Source organism: Stegostoma tigrinum, chromosome 29, assembly GCF_030684315.1.
Source record: "Stegostoma tigrinum isolate sSteTig4 chromosome 29, sSteTig4.hap1, whole genome shotgun sequence".
Classification (NCBI taxonomy): domain Eukaryota; kingdom Metazoa; phylum Chordata; class Chondrichthyes; order Orectolobiformes; family Stegostomatidae; genus Stegostoma; species Stegostoma tigrinum.
In genome coordinates this window covers 42,659,781-42,683,556 of record NC_081382.1, presented here as the reverse complement: position 1 = coordinate 42,683,556, position 23,776 = coordinate 42,659,781, and the positions used below count along the sequence as shown (strand labels likewise).

The 23,776-nt window shown below is 42.0% G+C and overlaps 2 protein-coding genes across 5 annotated transcripts in view; one reads left to right on the top strand and one right to left on the bottom strand.

Moving 5' to 3' along the window:
* The window catches only part of crata (carnitine O-acetyltransferase a), a 58,280-nt gene extending 40,597 nt beyond the window's left edge, over positions 1–17,683 (top strand). For 2 of the 4 annotated variants that reach the window (XM_059638376.1, XM_048559252.2), the window contains 3 exons: positions 761–823; positions 1,209–1,346; positions 3,109–4,330. In XM_059638376.1, coding sequence (XP_059494359.1) covers positions 761–823; positions 1,209–1,346; positions 3,109–3,324 — 417 coding nt within the window. In that variant the 3' untranslated portion in view covers positions 3,325–4,330. Of the gene's footprint in view, positions 1–760; positions 824–1,208; positions 1,347–3,108; positions 4,331–13,231; positions 15,425–15,973 lie in introns of those variants that run through there. The other 2 variants (XM_059638378.1, XM_059638377.1) reach the window with 2 other exon arrangements.
* dolpp1 (dolichyldiphosphatase 1) overlaps positions 13,100–23,776 on the bottom strand; it is a 28,885-nt gene continuing 18,208 nt past the window's right edge. Inside the window, exons 3-8 of the mRNA XM_048559264.2 lie at positions 23,112–23,196; positions 20,593–20,692; positions 16,658–16,756; positions 15,283–15,411; positions 14,741–14,830; positions 13,100–13,319 (exon numbers count right to left, since the gene is read on the bottom strand). Coding sequence (XP_048415221.1) covers positions 13,283–13,319; positions 14,741–14,830; positions 15,283–15,411; positions 16,658–16,756; positions 20,593–20,692; positions 23,112–23,196 — 540 coding nt within the window. The 3' untranslated portion in view covers positions 13,100–13,282. The remainder of the gene's footprint in view (positions 13,320–14,740; positions 14,831–15,282; positions 15,412–16,657; positions 16,757–20,592; positions 20,693–23,111; positions 23,197–23,776) is intronic.

The window sequence follows — 23,776 nt, the reverse complement described above, 5'->3', positions numbered from 1 at the left end:
CTGCACCACACAACCAGCCCAGCTCTTCCCCTCCACCCACTGCATCACACAACCAGCCCAGCCTGTCTCTGCCTCCCTAACCTGTTCTTCCTCTCACCCCAAGCCGCACTTCCATCTCCTACCTACTAACCTCATCCCACCTCCTTGACCTGTCCGTCTTCCCTGGACTGACCTATCCCCTCCCTACCTCCCCACCTAAACTCTCCTCTCCACCTATCTTCTTTACTCTCCATCTTCGGTCCGCCTCCCCCTCTCTCCCTATTTATTCCAGAACCTTCACCCCATCCCCCTCTCTGATGAAGGGTCTAGGCCCGAAACGTCAGCTTTTGTCCTCCTGAGATGCTGCTGGGCCTGCTGTGTTCATCCAGCCTCACATTTTATTACCTCCCATTCCCCTGTAACCCACTTAATCTGCGCATCCCTGAACACTACGGGCAATTTAGCATGGCCAATCCACCTAGCCTGCACATCTTTAGACTGTGGGAGGAAACCGGAGCACCTGGAGGAAACCCTCGCAGACACAGGGAGAACATGTAAACTCCACACAGTCACCTGAGGCTGGAATCAAACCTGGGTCCCTGGCGCTGTGAGGCTGCAGTGTTAACCACTGAGCCACCGTGCTGCCTCTCTGGCTGCGCTATCTCCTCTTTTTCTCCCTGACCACCATGTCTGCTCCCTCAGCTTTAGAGTTTGTGAAATAATGTTTAGTCCACACGTGCACTTTTGGCTGTAAGTTGTTTTATTTTGGTTTTGTATTTAGAACCAGGAAAAGGTGGCATTGCTGAAGAAAGCTGTTCAGGTGCACAGAGCCTACACTGATGTGGTAAGGGAGGTTATTGGTCTGGGATTCTGCTCGTTGTATATTGGTTCTGTTTTTATTCATTCACAGATTGTGGGTGCTGCTGGCTGGGGCGTCATTTTTAGTCGTCAAGGATAACAGGGATGGGGCAGTAAACACTGCCCAAACCAGCGAAACCCACATCCTGTCAATAAATCTTTTTAAAATCACACATCTGGAATTTATGTTTGAAAAGACCATTCTGACTTGCTACTTAATTGTGGTACTGGAAAAACCCGATTAATGGTGTGTGGAGCGGGAGTTAACGATGGGATTGCTGGGGTTCAGATTTGGCCGTGACGGTAAGGCGAGGGGGTGTGTGTGTTAATTACCTGAGCTACACACTGTGCTGATCACATTTTACTTCCAGGCCATAAGAGGTCAAGCCATCGATAGACACCTGTTGGGTCTTAAACTTCAGGCTATCGAGGATCTGGTTCGAATCCCAGAGATCTTCATGGATACGTCGTATGCTGTTGCCTTTCACTTCAATCTATCGACCAGTCAGGTAAGGCATTCTGGTCCCTCCTTGTCCAGTCGACTGATGACCTGCAGAAGTTTTGTGTTTTTTTTTCTGGGCCTGGTGGGTGGTTATTCACAGCCAATCACTGTCAAGAGAACTGGAAAGGGATCTTCCCTCATATGCTTGAGTTTGAATGTTTACACTGACTTTCCATCAAAGCTCAAGTGCAAGTGAAAACAACTACATTTATATAGAGCCCTTCGGAAGATATCCCAAAGTGCTTTACAACCCGTGAAGTATTTGTGAATTGAAATGTAATTACTTGTTATGGAGGAGTGGAGACATTTGCACACAGGAAGATCCCACAGTGAAGTGATAGAAACTGTCTAATCTGGTTTAATGATACTGGGTGAGGAATCAGTATTAATTCTAGGACACTACAAAATCCTCCCTGTTCTTCAGCAGGGCCATGGAATCCTTTGGACTCACATGAAAGAGGGAGCAGATATGGCATCTGTTTAATATCTCAACTGAAAAATTCTGAGATTCCACGTAAGATGCCTCCTGGCAATGTGGCACTCTGTCATGGTGCCCAGGAACAGCAGCAACAAGAGGGCAAATGGTATTTTGGATTTCATAGCCTGAGAAGGGATGTCTGCCTGCAAATGTACCAAGCCTGAAGTATTGTATGCAATTTCCTTCTCCTTATCTGAGGAAGGATGTTCTTGCTCTGGAGGGAAATCAGCAAAGGTTTACCAAGACTGATGACTGGGATAGCAGGGCTGACATATGAAGAAAGGCTGGATCGATCTGGACTATATTTGCTGTGATGAGGGATCTCTTAGAAAGCTTAGAGAATTCAAACAGGATAAAGGTTCTTTATTGACCAGGGCATCAAGAGCCAGAGTAAACCCTTTAGGATGGGAGGAGGAGAAATGTCTTCACCCAGAGATTGCTGAGCATGTGGAAGACTCTGCCACAGAAAGCAATTGAGGCCAGATCATTGAATGTTTCCAAGGAGTTATTTGTTCTCGGGGCTAAAGGAATCAGAGGGCACAGGGAGAAATCAAGAACAGGGTACCAAGTTGGATGGTTAGCCATATAAAAGGACTGAATGGCCCTGTTATGATTTTTTTATACTTTCAGTTTGTAGTTTTAAGTCTCAAGTGGACATGAATACCCACAGCCACGAGTCAGAGTTGAGAGAATGCTTCACTCTGAACTATTGCCAACTTGAATGGGAATGATAGCTGCCCTTTTCTTGTCAATAACAAACACAGGATGTGGGTTTCACAAGTAAGGCCAGTATTAATATTCTCAAATCGAACTGCCCTTAAGGAGGTGATAGTGAGCTGTGAAGGCAGTTTAGGTATGCAGTTAGTCAGAACAGGACCAAGGAGGGATTTACGGATGAAGCCAAGGGTTTTGAAATTGATGTAGACAACACTGTTCAGGGGGCAGCAGAACTTTACAAGTTGGTGCTGGTGGACCATAAAGGTCTTGCACAAGTTCATGAGTGCTTGGGCGTTTGCATTGCTAGAACAATTGCTGGTAGTCAAGGTCTGAAACTTGTCTTTGCATTATGAGCCATCTGGTGCATGCAGAATTGCAGGTGCGATCAATGATAAAAGTCGACTTTTGGCCTTCATTGACCTCAGCAATGTTGCAGAAACGGGAAAGAATTTGCCGGTAGAACAGGGTGGCGTACGTTCCGAGAGCTTCCCAGTGGTCTGTGCCAACTATCTTTGCTTTGAAGGACAAATAGAAGATGAAGGTTGTAACTCTGCGATCTTCCCTCTTTGTTCAGGTACCTGCTAAAACAGACTGTCTCATGTGCTTTGGGCCTGTTGTGCCAGATGGCTATGGTGTGTGTTACAACCCCATGAAAGATCATGTCAACTTTGCAGTGTCTGCTTTCAACAGCTGTGCAGAGACCAATGCAGCAAAACTGGCTCATTACCTGGAACAGGCCTTGGTCGATGTGAAGGAGCTGCTTGTACAGACACCCAGCTCAAAGCTCTGAAACAGCCAGGTAATGAGCACGAGAGACTGAAGTCAACAACAACTAAAGAATTGTCACACTCATTGACTAATCCCAGCAACTGTGTGCGCGAGAGAGGAAATGTTTACCAAATGTCAGTGTGAACATAGTGTCAGGAGGTTAGAGTTTATATATTTGAAACAAAATAATATATTTTATAAGCACTTATAAAAAATTATACATTTTGGAAGAAGTGTTCACATGGTGAATGATTCAGTCATATTGAGGGGACTTCCTTCCTCTCCCAAAGAACATACCAGGTGAGTACAGTGCCCAGTCTTTATCCAAAGGAGTGTTGGCACCTGCCATAAGTAGGAATCAAACCCAGTCTATTCTAAGTTCAGCACCAGAAGTTACTGGATAGTGATTGTCAGGAAGTGTGACAGTTGTTAAATCAATCTCTCAGATTTATCCTTCCCAGCCTCTGGAGTTGGCTACTATACCATAACCCACTTATTACCTCTTGACAAGGTGCAGACATCAGCACCAACTGCCCCAGAGAACTGCATTTTTTAAAGTTTTATAATGTAGACAGGAGAACAAATTAATCAATATACTGTAATACCAGAAGAATTTCCACTTGGCCAGAAGTTGTTATTTTTACCAGACAATCTCAAGGTTCAGATCTGAATGTTATAAATGTGGCCAGTAAATTGTCAGCCATCACTGATTCCATTTAAAATATTGGAATTCAATCCCTCAAATTCAGTCAGCTGGGTTGCTCCGCTTTGAGCAATGTTTTGATTTTATACAGAATTTTCCTCCAAACGTCCACCTCTGTTTACCAAGGAACAGCAGGCCAGTCAGTCAAGAATCAAAAGTAGGTCTGTAAGTAGCACTCAGCTTATGAAACTAGGCAGGATGTGAACACTTGTATTTGGCAAACAGAGAGCTGTGAACCATTGATAATAGGAACTGCAGATGGTGGAGAATCCAAGATAATAAAATGTGAGGCTGGATGAACACAGCAGGCCCAGCAGCATCTCAGGAGCACAAAAGCTGACTTTTCGGAGATGAAGGGTCTAGGCCTGAAACGTCAGCTTTTGTGCTCCCGAGATGCTGCTGGGCCTGCTGTGTTCATCCAGCCTCACATTTTATTAGCTGTGAACCATTACAGGGGAGGTATGCAGTCAAACAGGAATTACGTCTGGCTTCTGCTAGAGGTTGCTGGAAATCCTGAAAAATGAAATAATTGCAGAACTGTGGTAAGAGTGGTTGATCATCTTCCACTGCTAGCCTGACCTAAAGCTACACTGTTCCTGGGTCAAAATCCTGGAACTCCCTCCCTAACAGCACTGTGCACCTGTACCCCATGGAGAGTGGTATCTCAGCACCTTTTCTAGGGCAATTGGAGACAGACAAATAAACATCTATCCAGCCTGTGTCACCCAAATCATGCAAATGAATTTTTAAAACAGTATTGAAGGACTCCTGTGGATGTTACATAATTCTATTTTGCTCCTGATGGGATATTACCACCTCAAAAGTTCTGGTATATGCAATGTTTTTGTTAAAATAAGGTGTGTTTCCAGATGAGGACTAAAGCACACTGAAGCAAACAAACAGTATAAATTGTTGGCTGTTCTGAATCATAAACATGAATTTGTGCTGCAATGTGTGCATGTGGGACAGAAAATTGCACACTGCTAGGAGTTTGAGGTGGTGCTTAGGCAATGTGGAGGGAACCATTCTCTTTACGTAACAAAAGGATTCGTACAAATTGTGGAACCTTATTTCTGGCATTTGCTAGAGGCATGTTCAATGGCCTGTGCTGTTAGATGATTTTAACATCTATGGGATAACAGTCTTAAAATTTCTTCAGCTACGTTTACAGAAGTGTCTGTTTACTCATTCCCACAATAGCAGCATTAGCCTACTTCTTCTGGAGTTGTGTGAAATAATGCCATGCACCACACAGCCTAGTGAATGACTGAAATCAGATTTCCTGCTGTGCAAAGGTCTCAAAAGGACCTTTAATTTTTATGACAAATCACTTTAGACTGGAGAGTGGAATTATTTCATGACTCATGCCTGGGATTGATTGTTTTAGCTGGTCCATTTCTAATCCAGTGTTTTAATTTGCCAGCTCTCAAAGTTTGGATAATTGTAAATGTAAACAGGTATGGTCTTGACTTTAATGTAAATATTTCCCCTCTATAATTACTGTGATATAATCTTTGAATATGACTAATAAAGATTTTACATATAAATTTGTTTACTTTTGTTGCATTGAATGGGTGGCACACACATTCATCGCACTCTTCTACTTTGGTGTTTCTTCAGTCAGTATGAACAAGTTTCATACCACACTCTATGGTAAGAAGCAGGATGACCTGTTCTGGCACTCATTCAGACTTGTTGGGAGGAACAGTCATGAAGGATTTGACAAGTCACTACTGTTTCCATCTTCTGCCAGTGCAGAATGAGGTTTAAACTACGTTTATTTACCCGATACTTTAGAAGCTCTTCGATTTCCAGCCCTCTCGCCTCTCAATTCTACTTAACTTTTCTGGGTCAGGATGCATTTATAGTCAGTGCTTCTCTGAATTGTTGTAATGTAGGAAATGCAGCAGCCAACTATGCATGGCAAACTCCCAAAAACTGTAATGACTTTTTTTTAAAAAATGATGGGATTATGATTAGGCCCAGGTCACAGGAGAAAGACAGGATACAAACCCTGGCAGTAGGGAAGATGACAAGTCTCCGCTCACAACCTACTGGTTTGGATTTTCATGTCTGGGTCAATCCACAAGTTTGCCATCACCGTCTGATCACATAAGAATGCAGAGACCACAGCAAGGGAAACAGAATGGTAGGCAAGCATTATATTTCCAGTAAATTACAATTAGAACATTGATGCACATTTCCTTTGTTAATTCCTTACACAGACGTATTCAGCCAGCTTTACACAGTTTAAATCACCAAATTCCAAACTAGACAACAGCTAACTCTTACCCTGTGGCAGAGGAATTGTATAGTTGGCCCACGTCCTCCCTGCTGAGAAAGTTTGAAGCCAATTGTTCTATATTAAATGTTTCAGAATCAGTTTAGATGCGTGAACCATTTTAGTGATCAAAGTTCATACTTCTTAAAAAAAAAATGTAATTTTGAAGAGAGAGGCCATGCTTCTACTGCTCAAACAGCCTCTTTGTAATGAAGGATGTTACATGAAGTATGGGAAGATTTTCCAGTTTATAGGCACGTAACTCCTCATCAAGCTCGTCCTAATGAAGTAACGGTGTGCCTTAATCAAAATAGTTCAAATTGACACTTCATTTCCCAAACAAGTAAACCTTCAGGCTCGTTTGTGATTAGAGCTGATCAGTGTATCAGAAATCCAAGAGACGAAGTGCACAGACTCTGTGCTTGATTCCAGCTGGAATCAGTTGGACTGAGTTTTTTGGAGAAGGTGTGGTAGAAGTTTACTGGAATTATAGGAGGTATGGTCTATCATTAGGAAAAATGTGAGATATCTCTTATGAGCAGAGAGAAGAATGGTGTTTAAAATTGGGGTTAGTCACTAAAGGACACATGGTTTTGAATCCTAGCACAGCAGATAGTGGAACATGATTTCAACAAAATTCCAGAATGACAGTGAGAGTATCTAACTAATTATAAAAATGTAATAGGTGCTCTAATGTCCTTTTAGAGGAGGAAATCTGCTATCCTTACCTGGTCTGGCCCACATGTCGGTGATTCCAATCTGCCTTCTGGGCAATAACTGTTGGCCATTCCAATTTCACCACAACAAAAAAAGGTGAAGGGCCAAATGTATTCAAATGCTGGAGATTCCGAGTAACCAACACACCCCGTTCCCTTTAACAGGAGTACTGTTAGCACTAACTAGAGTACTTCTGATTGTGGCTTGATGCTGTATCTGTGCAACCATGTCCCACCCCTTCAGCCAGTGGAACAAACCAGGTGGGCAAAAACTCAATGGGCATCTAGTCAATTCATTTCCCACAACAAATCTGGGCCAAAATCATACACTAACTGATGGCCAAAACAAACATTAGCCCGGGATATATACTGCAGCAGATCAAAGCTACGGAAGATTTGATCACCAACAATGACTGATGCCCATAAATTACATAAACTATCAATCCTGCTCAACACCCTCTCGTAGAAAGCCATCCCTCTTTTGCTTTAAAAGATTAACTATTTCATTAGATACTTTGTTGCGCACACAGACTCCAGGGACCTCCTGTAAAACCAAACAGGACTCCTGGACTAGTCTAAGACCCGTCTGCAGATAGATAGGACACCAGCCCTCAACCACAGACATGCAGGTGGGGGCACACTCTCCATTATATTCACAGCACAGAGGCCACTGATTTAAAAATACTTAGAATATTAGTTTGTTTTGCCACAACTGGGGTGCTAATTTTGTGACTAATGTGCTGATATCTACTTGTTGCAAAGTTCACACATTTAAAAATCAATCTGAAGTATGCAATAGAAAAACAGGCACCAAGCTTTAAATTACATGGTACAAGTACAGATTGAACAAACGAACAGCTAACTGTTGTCTTAGAATGGTCAGTACTTATCTGCTTATTAGACAGAGTGTGAGAACTGCTCTGGTGATTTAGAACACATAGGCACCTAGTGGTTCTGGTATATCAGCCAGGATAATCTCAGCATTGTAGAAGGTTGGAAAATATATGTACCACATGGTGTGTGGTTCACCTTAGACTCGATCACCCTTTGGAAGATAGTAATCTTTTAACATTGTACACAAACACGAAAATGAAACAAAAGACTTTTTATATCACAACATGAGACATCCCAAACTATTTACAGCCAAATGAATTACCTCAGAAGACAAAGCAGAACTCAGTTTAATGTCTCATCTGGAAGACAGCCCCTCCCCAAGTGTTGACTAAGATTCTGCAGTGAGACTTCAACCCATGGCCTTCTGACTCAAGTGGCAACAGTGCTACCATTTGAGCCATGGCTGACACCTTAAAGAAATAACCATTCGAGACAAGATACCAGAGTGCTGGCAGCAAAAAGAGCTCAGCCCTTCACTAAAGTGTGAAACACCCAAAGACATTGAAGTCAATGCAAGAAGCTGCTTTCCCAAAGCTCCAAGTTCCAGCTGATCTATTTCCAACTGGGTTCTAAAGTAAATATAAACAGTTTGTTTCGTTTGTTTGACTACTTCATCCCAGGATATGGACACATTCAAAGCAGTCTTGGGCATGAAACAGAAAGAGACGATACAACTAATCATCAACCGATGGCCCCTTTTCCAACCTCCATCTCCCACAGAGTTCAAAACAAAGTTTACAAATAGCAATAAACAGCATGAAAAGATACTGTGCACAATATAAGCCACTCACACAGAGGGAACACCACACTAAGTGAATACAAGAAGCCAGTCTACAAAACAGTGCTACATCTAGAGGAAGCACTTTTCAAAATAGCCCTTCATTATGTACCTGAATAGCAATTACTTTTATATCTATGTTGTTGAAGTTCAGACAAAAAAGGAGGATATACAGATAGCAGACACATGCCTCACTAGGTCAGTGAGAGGAGTTGGTTAGTCAACCAACTTGAATGATCACAGCTTAAAAAAAAAGTCACATCAGACCAGGATAGATTTTACAAATTTTTTAAAGAAAAATTTCATGGGGCCCACTATTAACCTCTTCTTTTCCACCTCCCCATATGTGTTCCTGAAGCACTGCTCAGTGAGCTTAGTGGGATTACTCTCCACAATTCGCAAAACCTACCCAATAGTATCCTGGATATTATTTGCTCTGAATTGAACTCCCAAACATTAAATACTTTGCCCGCATTTAAGATTAAATTGTTTCATCCTGTACAATTATTTTTTATTAAAAATGGGAACAAAAAGCTGCACTTTGATTGGGCTGTGGAGAAACACAGTTAATACTGATCCAACACCTATGAACACCGGGAATATTCCATGGGATACAGAGCCAGCCTGTATAGGGTGGGACAGCACTGTACACTAACCTGTGGCAAACCAGCAGAAAGGTTTACAAGGTTTAAAAAAAAGCAGCAGTCTAAAGGTTTCAGTATTGTCTCACTTCAATAAATATTGACAAAATACACTTTACATACTGAAACTGCTAGAAATCTGAAAAGAGAAAAAGCAGCATAAGCACAAAGGTAGAAGATCAGCCTGTATTCATCTGTCAAATGCTGACAAACATATTGGAATTACTATCATTTCCTGTTCTCAATTCAATATTTCCCTACAATCATTTTTTTTTGCAATAAAGCTAAGCAAGCTTGCAAACCCAATTTATAAGTAAACTTCCTATAAAGATGTCCGGTGATATATAGAAAACTCCATTCATCACTCCAGTTAATAGCATCAGACGCCAGTGGCTATATTCTGTAAAGCACTGATCACCACCCTGTTCTGTATATAGCCAATAAAAACATGATTGTGGATACGTTTAAAACTATTTGGATTGCCATACTTTGGCTGCACATTATTTTCGTGCAAGGGGACAGGTATGTTTCCAGCCCTCTTATTTCTAAGTACAAAATAGCAACTGCTACAAACTCACAAAAGGAACAAGATCAGGGTCACTAATTGTAAAGAGAAACCACCAGGAACAATGCAGGGTCTACAGACATTCAACTAGTACTTAAACTTCCAACACACTAATTGTACAGGAATATAATCAGACACCACTTCTATCGCATGCCTGATAGTTGCTTTTCAGAGTTAAGGGGGTGAAGTTAAAGAGAACAGGTACATTTTCCCCAGTCTGTAGACACAAGAGGATTCTGAGTTACATGCAATCAATGTTAACGTGCTGCCACACTGAATTAATACATAAAAGAGGGGGAGAGTGGGAGCACTAGTGACAAATTTCAGGAGAGTCTGACTCTCACCGTCACTACAAATTGAATTGAAAAACGTGTGTTGCATGCTTCCATTGAGAGGCAGTTTCCACATCTAAACATTCTTCATAACTGCAACATCTGGTCAATTTGAGAACTGCAAAAATCTATTTGTACTATTTGACAGCAGTTAACTCAGCCCTGGACCCAGGACTCTCATTGTCGTCTGGGCTCAGGATTAAAAGGAGCTGGTTACAATCCTGTACAACAAACTCATGCTGCATTCAGACATTCACGTCAGATGCAGATCCGTGTTCTGGGTCAACGATTACAGCACAAAGCCAGTTTGTCACATCGTGCCTGGGCAATTATAAGACCATTGGGGTTTTATTTACAGAAATATCATTCCCCCACCTTCAACATAAAACAAAACTATTAGACATTAAGTTTAGATTTATTTCTCTGATTTTAGTGTGAAATTAATGTACTTGAGCTTACTTATTAGCAAGCAGAGAAGCACCATTAAAAAGTACATTATATATAAACAATAAATTAAAGTAAACTAGGAACCCAATACTGTATACGGACTTGCAGAAATGTCTTCCCCAATCTGAACAGCTTTGCTAATCCTAACCAAATTCTTAAACAGTTTTGAAATTTAAAACAAACTTTAGCCAGTGGTGTGATAAATTTGGCAAGTTTAATTAAGCTCACCACCTTCAGTGAAACCGCAAAAACTAAAGTCTTGTGCACAAAGTCCAACTGTTATCCCTATACAACTGAAGAAAATAAAACAGCTTTCCAGAACTCAAGTCTATGCTCTATCAGAAATAAAAGCACTCGGTTATATAGCATGGTTTCTGTTTTGTACAATTTCAGGTATCTTCAACTCCAAACATTTATTTAAAACAAGAAATCTGTTACAAGAAAGTAAATCTAAAACCAAAACTCAGGAGTCGTTTTATAATCGTGTATGGAATGTTAAAAAAAAACTAAAAAATTGCGATTGTATCTAATTACAACAAATAAACCATCTGCCTTGGATTTTAAAAAAAAGAACTTTCACTTCCAATGACCACAACGATAAGTAATTTCCGTCACAGCAACATTCTCTCAGAATGCCTGTACAACCATCTCTAAATAACTTGGATCCTCAGCACAACACTGGGCTTCACAACCTGGGTCAATCCGAATGGGCAACGGGCGCAGGAAAGCACAGCCCTGTTATGGTGCAATATGGCAGGGTTGGTGGCTTTACTTCGAAAGGAAACAGGAATGTGGTCAGCAGCCCTTGCCATTTGGTCCAATTTATATATCCTATCCCTTGTGTATATCCTGCAGCAACATTCCACTAAGCTGACAACTAAAGCAGGCCCTGACATTCCCCTCAAGGTTACTAAAATTAAGATACTGAAACTCCTCCTCTCTGCAAGTTAACACACTGGATTAGCAAGTGAATGTTAAGCATTCACACATGAGCCTCCCATGACAGAATTCAAGAACAGACTTATTACATCAGTCACTCTTGGATATTAAGATTAGCTTAATGCTTTGTGGTAAATTCTCAGATTATATTTCAAGGATATCCTGGCGAGTTTCATGTTTGTATCTTGCACTAGTAACTGCTCCGGTCAGTGCAATCAATGCTTTTGTTGCTCAGGGGCTGAATGGAATTTAGAAACATTTATTAGTCCCCAGAAAATTTTACTTCCTGTAATATCACCACGTAAGAAGTCACTTATTTTGGGAAAGTAGCTAAGCACAGGGGGAGCTAAGGGTATTGCCAGGTAGATTTAGTTTGAGATGGCCACACGTGTATCAAAAGTCAACACAATCTGTGTGGCAGGAAAACAAGTGCTTTTCACGCGAGGGTAGCAGTAGCTGTTGAAGTAACATCAAGTACACACGAGACCTCACCTTAGTTCGGTGTTTTAAACTATGACCTCGGAATACAAGCAAACATCCAACATCAACCCCAAAATAAAACATTCCCATATCCAACAATTGCATCACCTTTCTGCAAGCAGCTATTTGAGGCTAATTTTTGCAACAGGCAATTGCTGAAGTGAGGTCATCTAACACCGCCTGGCAATGAGGAATCCAAAAGAACTCATGCATCCAATATTCCAGTACTACTGCAAAAACTACAAGATTTGCTTAACAATCACCCAGGCTCCAGATTCCTAAATGCACACCACCTGACTTGCAGCTTGTACAAATGGCCACCTTTTTAACAAAGATCAAACTGAAAAACTACCAGGATAAGAAGTCCACAGAACAACAGACAGAGCGTGTACAAGCAAAAGGTTTTGACAATCCTTATTTATAATTGGTTCACTCTCACTGATCCAGAAGATGAAATAAAAGAATTTATTTTGGGGGGGAAAAAAAATGGTTCTAATAGCTGTTTAGTTAGAAAGATTTCTTAAACCAGCCAAGTTGTTAGTTGTAACTGTAACTGACAAGAAAAATAAAAACCAGTTTTTCCACTCATCACTAGTGTTTTCTAATGTAAAAAACTAATTTATTTTTCTAAAGTGCAACATGATCCCTTATAGTTTACTCTTGCTGCTACAGATGTGATCCTAGCAAGTCAGATACCTGACTGACAATTCACAAATGACATCTGTCTTCCAATCTAAACATTTGTTTATAAGCCAGTAGCGTAGAAATGCCACGTATTTTTTTTTGCAAAATATCATACCACTACCATTGGTCCTTTCCTTCCCTACCTCTTACTAAACTGAAAAACCAAATTCCTGAAACAGATGCAATAATATCACATTTCACCGACACCATGTGAACGGGCTTTGTTTAAACAGGTTCAGTCCAGCGTTCACAAGAGTCTAACATGCAGTAGAAAGCTAACAGCGAGCTGTGTACAACACTGACTGCTGTCACGGTGGGGGTGGGGGGGGGGGGGGGGGGGGGGGTGGTGGTGTGTTTAGGCTGCCAGCATACACCTCAGCTTGCCCTGACTGTCTGCAAAAACAAAAATTAACTTTTTTTTAAATGTGTGTTTCTTCGTGTTGTTGGTTTCTGTTCCATTTCGTTCCAGGGCTCACTCCACAGTCCTGGCCCACCCCCCAGCAAAGATGCCAACTTCACTTCACTGCATCTTGGTCCCCAGCTTCCGTTGTCTGTTTCTGCAGGCAAGGACAAAGGAAAAAGAAAGGTTTAAATTCTAGCTGAGGAAACTTGGACTTTGTTAAAGCTACAATACTGAAGAGGATTTCAGAAAGCAAGGTTATAGAAAATGGACCAGATTTTTTAAAAAAAAGTTCAAGAAAATCAAGTTAAGGGAACAATCAATTCCTCTGACCATCAGCCTCCACCCACAAACCCCAGCAGAAAAGTACTGGATAACAACAATATTTGAATCTAAATAACATTAAACAGAGTCCACTTCAGAGGGATATTAACAAGATTAGGCTTAAACACCAAACCACAAAACCAGATATTCAGTCAGTTGACCAAAATCTTGGTCAGGATTTCAAGGACCATTTTTCATCAGAAAGTGAGAAGGGAGGAAATTACACACAGAGTCCAGAAGCTAGACAGTTGAAGACACTGGTAGGATGATTCAAACTTGAAAACAAGATGCTCTATCACAAACTGGATTCTACAACAATCTGTAAAGGAATCACCAGCCGATTTCAATATTTCTCTCTCCTTTTCTACCGTTGAGAGAGACAGTTTGGTCAGGTGTTTATTTTGTAGGACGTGACATGAAATGCACAAATTAGTTTTGGGAGCCCAAATGGTGAAATGGCAGGCAAATGAGAACAGCTAAGCCAAGGAGAAAGCCAAAGCCCAAGCCCAACAACACCAAGACCCAGTGGGTGCAACAACAATGAAATGCAAAGAGAAAAAGCTCGCTCAACTCTTCAAACAAAGTAAAGCTGTCCCAACTCTCGTATACAAAACATAAAGCTCTCTCTACACTGTTCCATCAAACACTCCCATGGCAGGGACTGCATAGGGCTAGATATTGTGTAAAGCTCCTTCTGCACTGTCCCCCAAACACTCCCAGCAGAGGGATAGCATGGGGTTCGAAAACTATTGCCTGACCCAGAATTGAGAATTCTTAACCATCCTACCAAAACTGACATTTGGCGTTCGATCCTTTTGGAGTTTGAGGTGGGCAATAGAAATGCCGGCAGTGACAAGGAGATTCAGCCAGACACACCACTAACCAAAAGGAAAATAACATTTCTTTTGCCACGGAACATGGTGAAATTACAATTGATTAAAAAGTGGCATGAAAAGGTAGCCTAACGATGACCATACAACTGCTGTTGATTGTCATTAAAACTCAACTGGTCCTCTCATGCCCTTTACGGAGAGAAATCTGCCATCCTTACCCAGTCTGGCCTACTTGTGGCCCTGGACCCACAGCAATGTGGTTGACTCTTAATTGCCCTTTGGGAAATCAGGGATGAGCAATAAATGTTGGCCTAGCCAGTGACGGCCACATTCCATGAACAAGTTTAAAAAAAACAAGAAAAGGGAAGAGCTTCTGTTTCCGATCTGCAAGTACGTGGGTGTGTGGAATGTACCATCTTACCGTGCTTCTGACCTTGTAACCGTGTACTCAAACCACAGGATGTTTGGAATCAGACTTGTATCCCGTATCAGGAAGAATTCAGAGACTGGCCTGAATAAATGGAGAAAGCAGCAATTACAAACCTGTTTAAATCACTATGGTTAACATTAGTGCAGCAGAACTGTTACAGACAGTCCCAATGAGGACATGCACCCAAAACATTAACAAAGCTTTTTGCTTTCAGGTGCTAAACCTGAAAAGTTTTTTTGAAACAAAATCAAGGTCTTTTGCACAGCAGCAGTTGTTTCAGGGTCGAAGGGGCAGAAGAAGTTTTACAAGTCAGTAGTGTTGAGGAACAGTTCTAACCCAGTACCTATAAAATACTATAAGAAAGAGCTGAGCAAACACATGCTGGTGAAGGATTTCCTGAAGAAATGTTTTTAAATGTTTAGATTTGCAAATTCAATCATGATTTTGGAAACTGTAACCCTATAATGAATATGAATGGCTTTAATTAAAAACGTTTTATTTCCCCATTTCAACGTGATGCCCAGGGCACTCACCATGAAGCTATCCTGGGGAATAGCGGTGTTAGTACCTCTTGTGTAAAGATAAACCAGACTGATCCCATGATGGCACCTGCTATAACTCCATATATCACTTGGCTCCAGGAATGGTACATCAAATAGACTCTACAAAAATAAATATGTATTTTTAAGAATCATGCATAAAAACATAGAAAGTACAAACAGCAGTAGACTATTTGGCCATTTGAGCCTGCTCTGCTATTCAATGCGATTATAGCTAATCTCCCAACTCAATGCCCTATTCCCTCTTCTCCCCATACCATGGGATATCATTTTCAGAGCTGAAGGGATCAATCTCCTTCTTGAAAATATTCAGTACTTTGGCCTTCATTGTTTTCTGTGACAGACAATTCCACAGGCTTACCACTCTTCAGATGAAAATGTTTTTCCTCCTCTCTCACTCTTAAATGGCTTAGCTTGTACCCTTAGCCACGACCCCTCGTTTTGGACTCCCCAGTCATTAAGTACGTCCCTTCTGCATTTACTCTGTCTCATCCCATTTTTTTTTTAAAAAACAGGTTTACACAACAAAAAAGGAGGCCATTCAGCCCATTATATCTGCATTGTCTCTTTCAAAAAGAGCTATCCAATTAGTTCCATTCCCTTGCTCTTTCCCCATACCTCTGCAAACTTTACCATAACAACTTTTTCTCCAATTCCTTTGCAGGTTCCTAATGAAACTGCTTTCACCAGCCTTTCAAGCATAACATTCCAGGTCACAAGGACATTGTTTGGAAAAAAAAAATTCTCATTCCTCTGCACCCGCCCCACCACCACACTGGCATGCTCTTCCTTTAGGCTGGTAAAAAGATGGTCACGTGACAACAACAAAACTTGGCCTGCTTTCTCTTTAAGTTATCAATAATTCCACAGGCATCAGCAACCTGTAGGGCCTTGGTCTAGGGAGCACTCATCAGATACAAGTTTCCTGATAATGATGCCACAGAACTTATGGATTACAAGCCTCAAGTTACTGACAATAGCATACTTTAAAATTTGTGTGGCACCACATGCATTGCAGAAGTCCGTCTCCCTCCACACTCTGCTGCTGATGCAAAACAAATTCTGAAATTAAAAGTCAGTGAGAAAAACCAGTCACTGAATGTCTGGCATTCCTGATCAAGAGCCTGCCTCTCCACAATTCCTAGCCTGTCTGAACAACACGGGCCTGTGTTTATTTCACAACAGGCTTTGTGGTCTGCAGAGGATGCATCAGCCAGTGCATCACAGCCAGAGAATACTACATTGGTAAACCATATGGTTTACCATCTTTCTCTTATAAAACGGTGCAATATCCAACTCACGGCGGGCAGCACTACAAAGAATCTGAAGAAAAAGCAGCATAACCTACCTACTATACGAGACAAGGAAGGCCAGAGCCAGCAGACATATGGATAAAATGTGCCTCCACAACAGATCTAAACATCTAGCATTGTTTGTTTGGTGCATTCTGAGGAAATGAAGAAATGTATTTATTTTAAACAAACGTTGAAATTCTTCAGTCCAAGATTTAAAATAATTCACGTGTATATAGAGACTTCAACATTGTTAGAAAGCATCCCAAATCACCACAGGAGCACTACTGAAGAAAATCTGACTCCAAGTCACATAAGGTGGTGTTAGGACTGGTGACCATAGGCTCAATTACAGAGATAAGTTTTAAGAAGGGATTTCATGGAGGACAGCAAAGTACAGAATTTAAAAAGGTGAGAATTCCAAGGCTGAGGCGGCTGAAACTTGTATAGCCATTAAAAACAGCAATAACTCAAAAAGGGCAGCATTGGAGGAACACAGAAATTTGAGGTTGTAGAGTTATAGTAGGTTACAGAAATAAGCAAAGATGAGGCCATGAAAGGATTTAAAAAACAAGAAGATTTTGAAGATCAGGTAAGTCAGCAGGCACAGGCACTGTCCAATCAATCTGCATGTTTTTGGCACATCATGATGCTTGGTCCTGACTTCAAGATTGCCAGGAACTCTCCTGTATCTCATCGAAGGACCTATGCCACTCAGAGGGCAAAGTAAGGTGTGTAACCAAACTTACAAATAGCCGTTTGTCACACTCAATCCCAATCATGACTGCCTGAACCGACTGGTTGAGTACTATATCGAATGGTGGTCACGCAATGTCAATAGGCTTGCTCCCACTCCCATCACCACCTTATTTCTAAGCACGGGCTGTTGACATTAATTCACCATCTATATCGATGTTAGTTACTCAGCAAAGACCAGAAACCAAAGCTAAGAACCTCTGTGCATCACGCATCAGTGCCATTGCCAGTATTTACCGGTTAGGCAATGAGCTCCTATTAAGCACTTAGAAAATACTACAATGACTAGTCATTCAGTATTACATTAAAAAACTACATATTCATAAGCTTCCTTTGTCATAACTTCCCATTATAAATTCCTAGATCAACACTTATAATGGAAACTGGTCATGTAAGCTCAGCATGCTGTAACTTCACTCTTTTACAATAATGCACAAACACTCTAGCTCGCATGCGAAACAAAATGCCTGTTCTCTGACCAGCACCAACTGGTAGCAGTTTTGTCAAAGCATTCTGTTAAAAACAAGGACAGAAAGTGTAAATTTAAAATGGGACCTGAATTATGTTTGCACACCGGGATCCAAACATCCTGCACTGTCACATCTGAGAAGTACACTTAGTGTTCACTTGTTGTATATAAAAGCACAGGGTATCATCGGTCATAAATATGAGTGCAGAGAAGGGAGGAAATTCAGCCTAGTTAGGTCTCCTTGCATTAGAAATCTACATATTCCCTCAGAGTCAGATGACATGGAAACAGACCCTTCAGTCCAACTCATCCATGTTGACCATAAAACTAGTTGAATTTGTCTGCGTTTGGCTATATCCCTTTAAATCGTTCCTATCATGTAACTCAAGACAACAAAACGTGAGGCTGGATGAACACAGCAGGCCAAGCAGCATCTCAGGAGCACAAAAGCTGACGTTTCGGGCCTAGACCCTTCATCAGAGAGGGGGATGGGGTGAGGGTTCTGGAATAAATAGGGAGAGAGGGGGAGGCGGACCGAAGATGGAGAGAAAAGAAGATAGGTGGAGAGAGTATAGGTGGGGAGGTAGGGAGGGGGTAGGTCAGTCCAGGGAAGACAGACAGGTAAGGCGGCGGAAAAACTGCTCTATGTCCAATCGTGACTGGTATTCGTTGATGTGTGGTTGTAGGGGGACAAAGGTGAGCCCCTTGCTAAGGACTGACTGTTCGTCCTCAGTCAGTGGGAGGTCTGGGGGGATGGTGAAGATTCGGCAGGGCCGAGTGTGGCTGTCTTCTCTGGGGCTGCTGGCTGTGGAGGTTGTGGGCGGAGCGATGAGGTCGTCAGCCGTGGGCGGGGTTCCGTCGGCGTCGGACTTACGATTTTTGGTGTCCAGTAAAGCTGAGTGAAACTCTGTGTTCAGTCTGTGGATCCTGCGGAGGATAAAAAACAGCAGGGGTCCTTTGCAGGTCTGGGAGAGGGAGGCTCTGAGCTGGGGCAGGCTGGATTGCAGTGTGTGGAGGTGCCGGCGCATGGCTGCGAGTGTCTGTTGCAGGACTCGCAGGGAGAAACGCTTCTGAAGAGTCTGGATATTTTGGGTGTAGAGGTGGTCACGGTTGGGGCCAAATTGGGAAGGCTGAAATGTGGACTGTAGTCCCTTGGGGATGATCCGGTTCCGTAGGCAGGTGCTGAGGAAGGTGATGTGGCTGTGGTACCTGGTTTGCTTCAGGACATGGTCGAGCAGTTTCAAGGCCGCAGATCCCAGTCACGATTGGACATAGAGCAGTTTTTCCGCCGCCTTACCTGTCCGTCTTCCCTGGACTGACCTATCCCCTCCCCACCTATACTCTCTCCACCTATCTTCTTTTCTCTCCATCTTCGGTCCACCTCCCCCTCTCTCCCTATTTATTCCAGAACCCTCACCCCATCCCCCTGTCTGATGAAGGGTCTAGGCCCGAAACGTCAGCTTTTGTGCTCCCGAGATGCTGCTTGGCCTGCTGTGTTCATCCAGCCTCACATTTTGTTGTCTTGGATTCTCCAGCATCTGCAGTTCCCATTATCCCTCTCCTATCATGTAACTGTTAGGTTCGCAGTACCCGTCCAAATGTCTTTAGATATTGTAACTGTACCCACTTGTACCTTCTTTATAAAATCCTCTGAAAGTAAAACACAAACCATTTGACAATAAATTCTCAATTCCAAGACCAAATAGTGGCTGCTACTGGAATTTGTAATCCTGTGTTTTAGCTGCTTTCCAAAACACAACATTAAGACGCATTATTCTCTTCTTGCCATCCAGTAGCTTCAAGAGCTGTCAGAGTTTTGGGCTTCACCACCCAGCACAGAGCTCATTCCAAAGAACAAATGACTCCCTAGCATCCAGGTTTTCATCTTCTGCAGTGATTTAAGTTGAAACAAAAGGTGGGGGATTGTATTTTTGTTGAATATTACAGGACAGGACGACATTTTGGCCTTGTGTGCCCACGCCAGCACTTTCAAAGACCTATTTGTTTGATTCCTGTTCCTCCACCATGGCCTTTTGCATTTATACTTTCATTTTCTCAAGTACATGTCCAATTTCCTTGTAAAATTTACTATGAAGTCTACTCCTGCCTTACTTTCCAGCAGTGCGTTCCATGTCATTTTAACTTACTTTGTGAAAAATAATTCTCATCTCCCCTCTGACTTTATTGGCACGATCCGATCATTGAGATACCTTGTTACTAACTTTCCGTCAGTGGAAGTTTCTCCTTGTTTAATCATTCCTCTATTCTCATCATCTTGTATGAAGGTTCCTTGTATTAACATTTACTCTTTCTTGGGGTGTGGTTATCACTGATAAGGCCAGCATTTGTTGCCCTTAAATTGAGTGACTTGCTTGATCACTTCAGAGGGAAGTTAAGAGTCAAACACACTGCTGGGAGTCTGGAGTCACAGGCAGGCCAATGGGTTAAGGGCAGCAGATTTCTTCCCCATTGATCACTAGTGGCCCAGATGGGTATTTTAAAAACAATCAGTTATAGATTATTGATCACCAGTAACTTTCACTTGGCACACTTTCAATTCCAGATTTTATTAGCTGTATTTAAACTCCACCAGCTCACATGGTAGGATGTATACACGTCCCCATAGCCCCGGCTTCTGATTACTGGTTATTAGCATGAGATCATCTGCCCTATTATTTAACTTACATGATTGAAGAGTTCAAGTTTTTCTAGCCTTCAAATATACTGTAATACTGAACCACAAACAGACCCAAAAGTCTTACATACCTTAAATAAAGGAAAAGGAGGGAGTAGATGGAAAAGAACCAAATGAACTGGGAATGACTGGAGGGCATCCCATACTCTGTAAACAAGTTACTGTGGCCACCTGCAAGCAAGAGTAACATTTACAAATGATGAAACAACAGAACCTCTTACATGAGCTGAGAGCTCCTCAGGGTGAGCACATGGGTTAAACAGGTTCTCCAAAAGAGACAGGAGCAGATCATACAGCCCTGCAACTCGACATCACCATGGCTGATCTTCTGCTTCAACTTCTCATTCCCATCCACTCCCTGAGAAATCAATAATTTATCTTCAGCACAATGAGAGCAAAACCCACCAACCCACAGTGACTGATGGGAACAAAGGTACTGAAGGGGTATAAACTGAAAATACTCAGGAAGTATGGCAGCATCTACGGCGAGGGCGAGGGCGAGGGCGAGCACCCCAAACTAACATTTCCAGGCACCAAATTTCAGTTCAGAGGAAAATTCACATGCATGAAACATCAACCCAGTTCCTATGTGCACAGATTGAGGGACTTGGTCAGTATTTCAGCATTCATAGTACATGGCATTTCTGAGAAGTAGATATGGGAGTATTTTCAATCTTTCAAGGATTAATCATCTCTTTTAGCAAAAAACGTCAAGTCAACCTACAGCCTCTTGGTTCTGATTATATAGAGTCCTTTTTTGCTATACCAGATCTCAAACAATAAAAGGGGGAAAAAAATACAGCCCAGCTATAAATTGCCTGTGAAAGGCAGAGCATTCACACTGCTGTCTTTCTCTTGCAAAGCATGAGCAGTATGTTTTGTGACTCTGATTGGAAATTATGGCATGAAATCCCATTCACAGCTATCCTGACCATAAGGAGCAGATTTACAACATGTCAAGAACTTTGTCAGATTAACGGCAAACTGCCTGTATCATTCCAACAGGTGACAGGGACACTGACTAAAGTCCAAAGTGTACTGCAGAATTAATCAAAGTAGTAGTCACTGCAGCCACTGCTCTGTGCTTGAAGTTTACCAAATTGATTCCTGGCAGGACTAACAGTATGAGGAGAAACTGAGTCAGTTAGGATTCAATTCATTGGAGTTTAGAAGAATGTGGAAAGATCTCAGAGAAACCAATAAGATTCTAACAGGTGCAGACAGTTTGATGTAGGAAGGATGTTCCTGATGGTGGGGGAAAACTGTGACCCCTGGTTCTGGATAAGGATAAAGGGCAGACCTTTTATAACTGAGGTGAGGAGAAATTTCTTAACCCAGAGTGTGTTGAGCCTGCAAAGTTTATTACCAATGATAAACAGTTGAGGCCAAAACATTGTGCATCAAGGGAGTAGATATAGTTCTTGTGGCTAAAGGGATCGAGGTATATGGGGAAGGGCAGGACGAAGGCATTGAACTCGATCAGCCACAATCATGTTCAATGGTGCAGCAGACTTGAGGGGTTGAATGGCCTACTCCAGCTCCTATCTTCTATTTTTTATGTGCTGCTGTAACAGAAACAGCCCATTTTCAATGGCACATCGGGTCTCTGTTCTGAAGGACAGCTTGGTTTTTTTTAAAAAAAAAAGGTTTCTTAGCCTTTTCCGTTCTAGTCTCTGTCACAGCAGCTGGGAGCAATAGCAAACCAACAGAAATCCAGCAGCTCATCTCACACTGGTGCCATTATTACTACCAGCATGGCAACGGTATAGCTAATGAAGAGGAGCAGGCTGCCAGCTTGCACTAGGAGTTTACCAGCACCAATAAACCTCTACTGCAAGTGCTAGGTAATAGCTCAGTAGAATAATACCTACCCTATCATTACTTGTTAAATATATTTTTACATGATCAAATCAATGAATAGATTCCAAAAGTTCAGAGAATTACTAAAGCAGATGGTAGGTAGCAAGGCAGTCACATCATGGCATGGTGGCTCAGTGGTTAACACTGCAGCCTCACAGCACCAGGAACCCGGGTTCAATTCCCACCCTCAGGCAACTGTCTGTGTGGAGTTTGCACATTCTCCCAGTGTCTGCGTGGGCTCCCTCTGGGTGCTCCGGCTTCCTCCCACAGTCCAAAGATGTGCAGGTTAGGTGGATTGGCCATGCTAAACTTCCCGTAGTGTTCGGGGGTATGTGGGTTATTGGGGCATGGATCTGGGTGGGATGCTTCAAGGGGCAGTGTGGACTTGTTGGGCCAAAGGGCCTGTGTCCACCCTGTAGGGAATCTAATCTAATTACGTAAATAATTCTCAGATTAATCCCATTTCAATACCATCAGCACCTCCAAGTTCTCTGATCCACTGTACATGCTGCTCTTAAAACAAAATTAAAAAAGGTGAAAACCACAAATACCATAAATTCTGGCCTATGGTTTGATCACGTATATGTAAGGAATATTTAAACATGCAAGCGGGTGCAGCCCGGACACCAGAAAACACAACAAATTAATTCTCAGTGAGGCGTTCATTAGACACACACACACTCCTTATTAAGATGTAAAGGAAACATTTAGTGCAATGAATTACTCTCACCTTGGCATGGTCTAGGTTCTTTGATAACATTTTTAATTACCCAGTTGAAGCTTTCATTTAGTACCAAACCACACAGAAATGAAATCTGAAACAAATAACAAAGAATGCAAATTGTAGACTCTTTCAAATGAAGCTAGGGAAGTCAGCGTTCACCAAATTAGACTGGTTCACTGCAATTCTTAACCTCCATCAGCACAATCTATAATGTTAGAGACATGCTTACCAAAGACCTTCAATTGCTGCAGGCAAAATACTAAAAACAGAATAAGGTATTTCACAAAGGAAGCTGCAAACCATACAGAGGTTTCTCAGGGTGCTGAAATTATCAGATGCCTTTTTTCACATCTGAAGCAGTTGCTTTATTACAGCATTGCACATAAAAAAACATGAAGCATACAAGATTCCCAATGAAGCTGGGAAGCAATGCCCAACAATAACAAATGCAAGCATCATGAACACCTTTTCCTTCCAAGGTGCACATTTACTCTGCCCAGTGTGGCTTCACAACCTCTGTTCTCTGTAGGAGGGTAGTGATGGTGGGTCTGAGGGCCAGCAACTTCATTCAACAAAATTTCAAATTTCAAGCTTTGTCCTCAATCTCACTCAGTCAACTTTTCTTTACACTGCTGGGTAGCAGCTCAATAAACGTGAAGGGGATACTGATG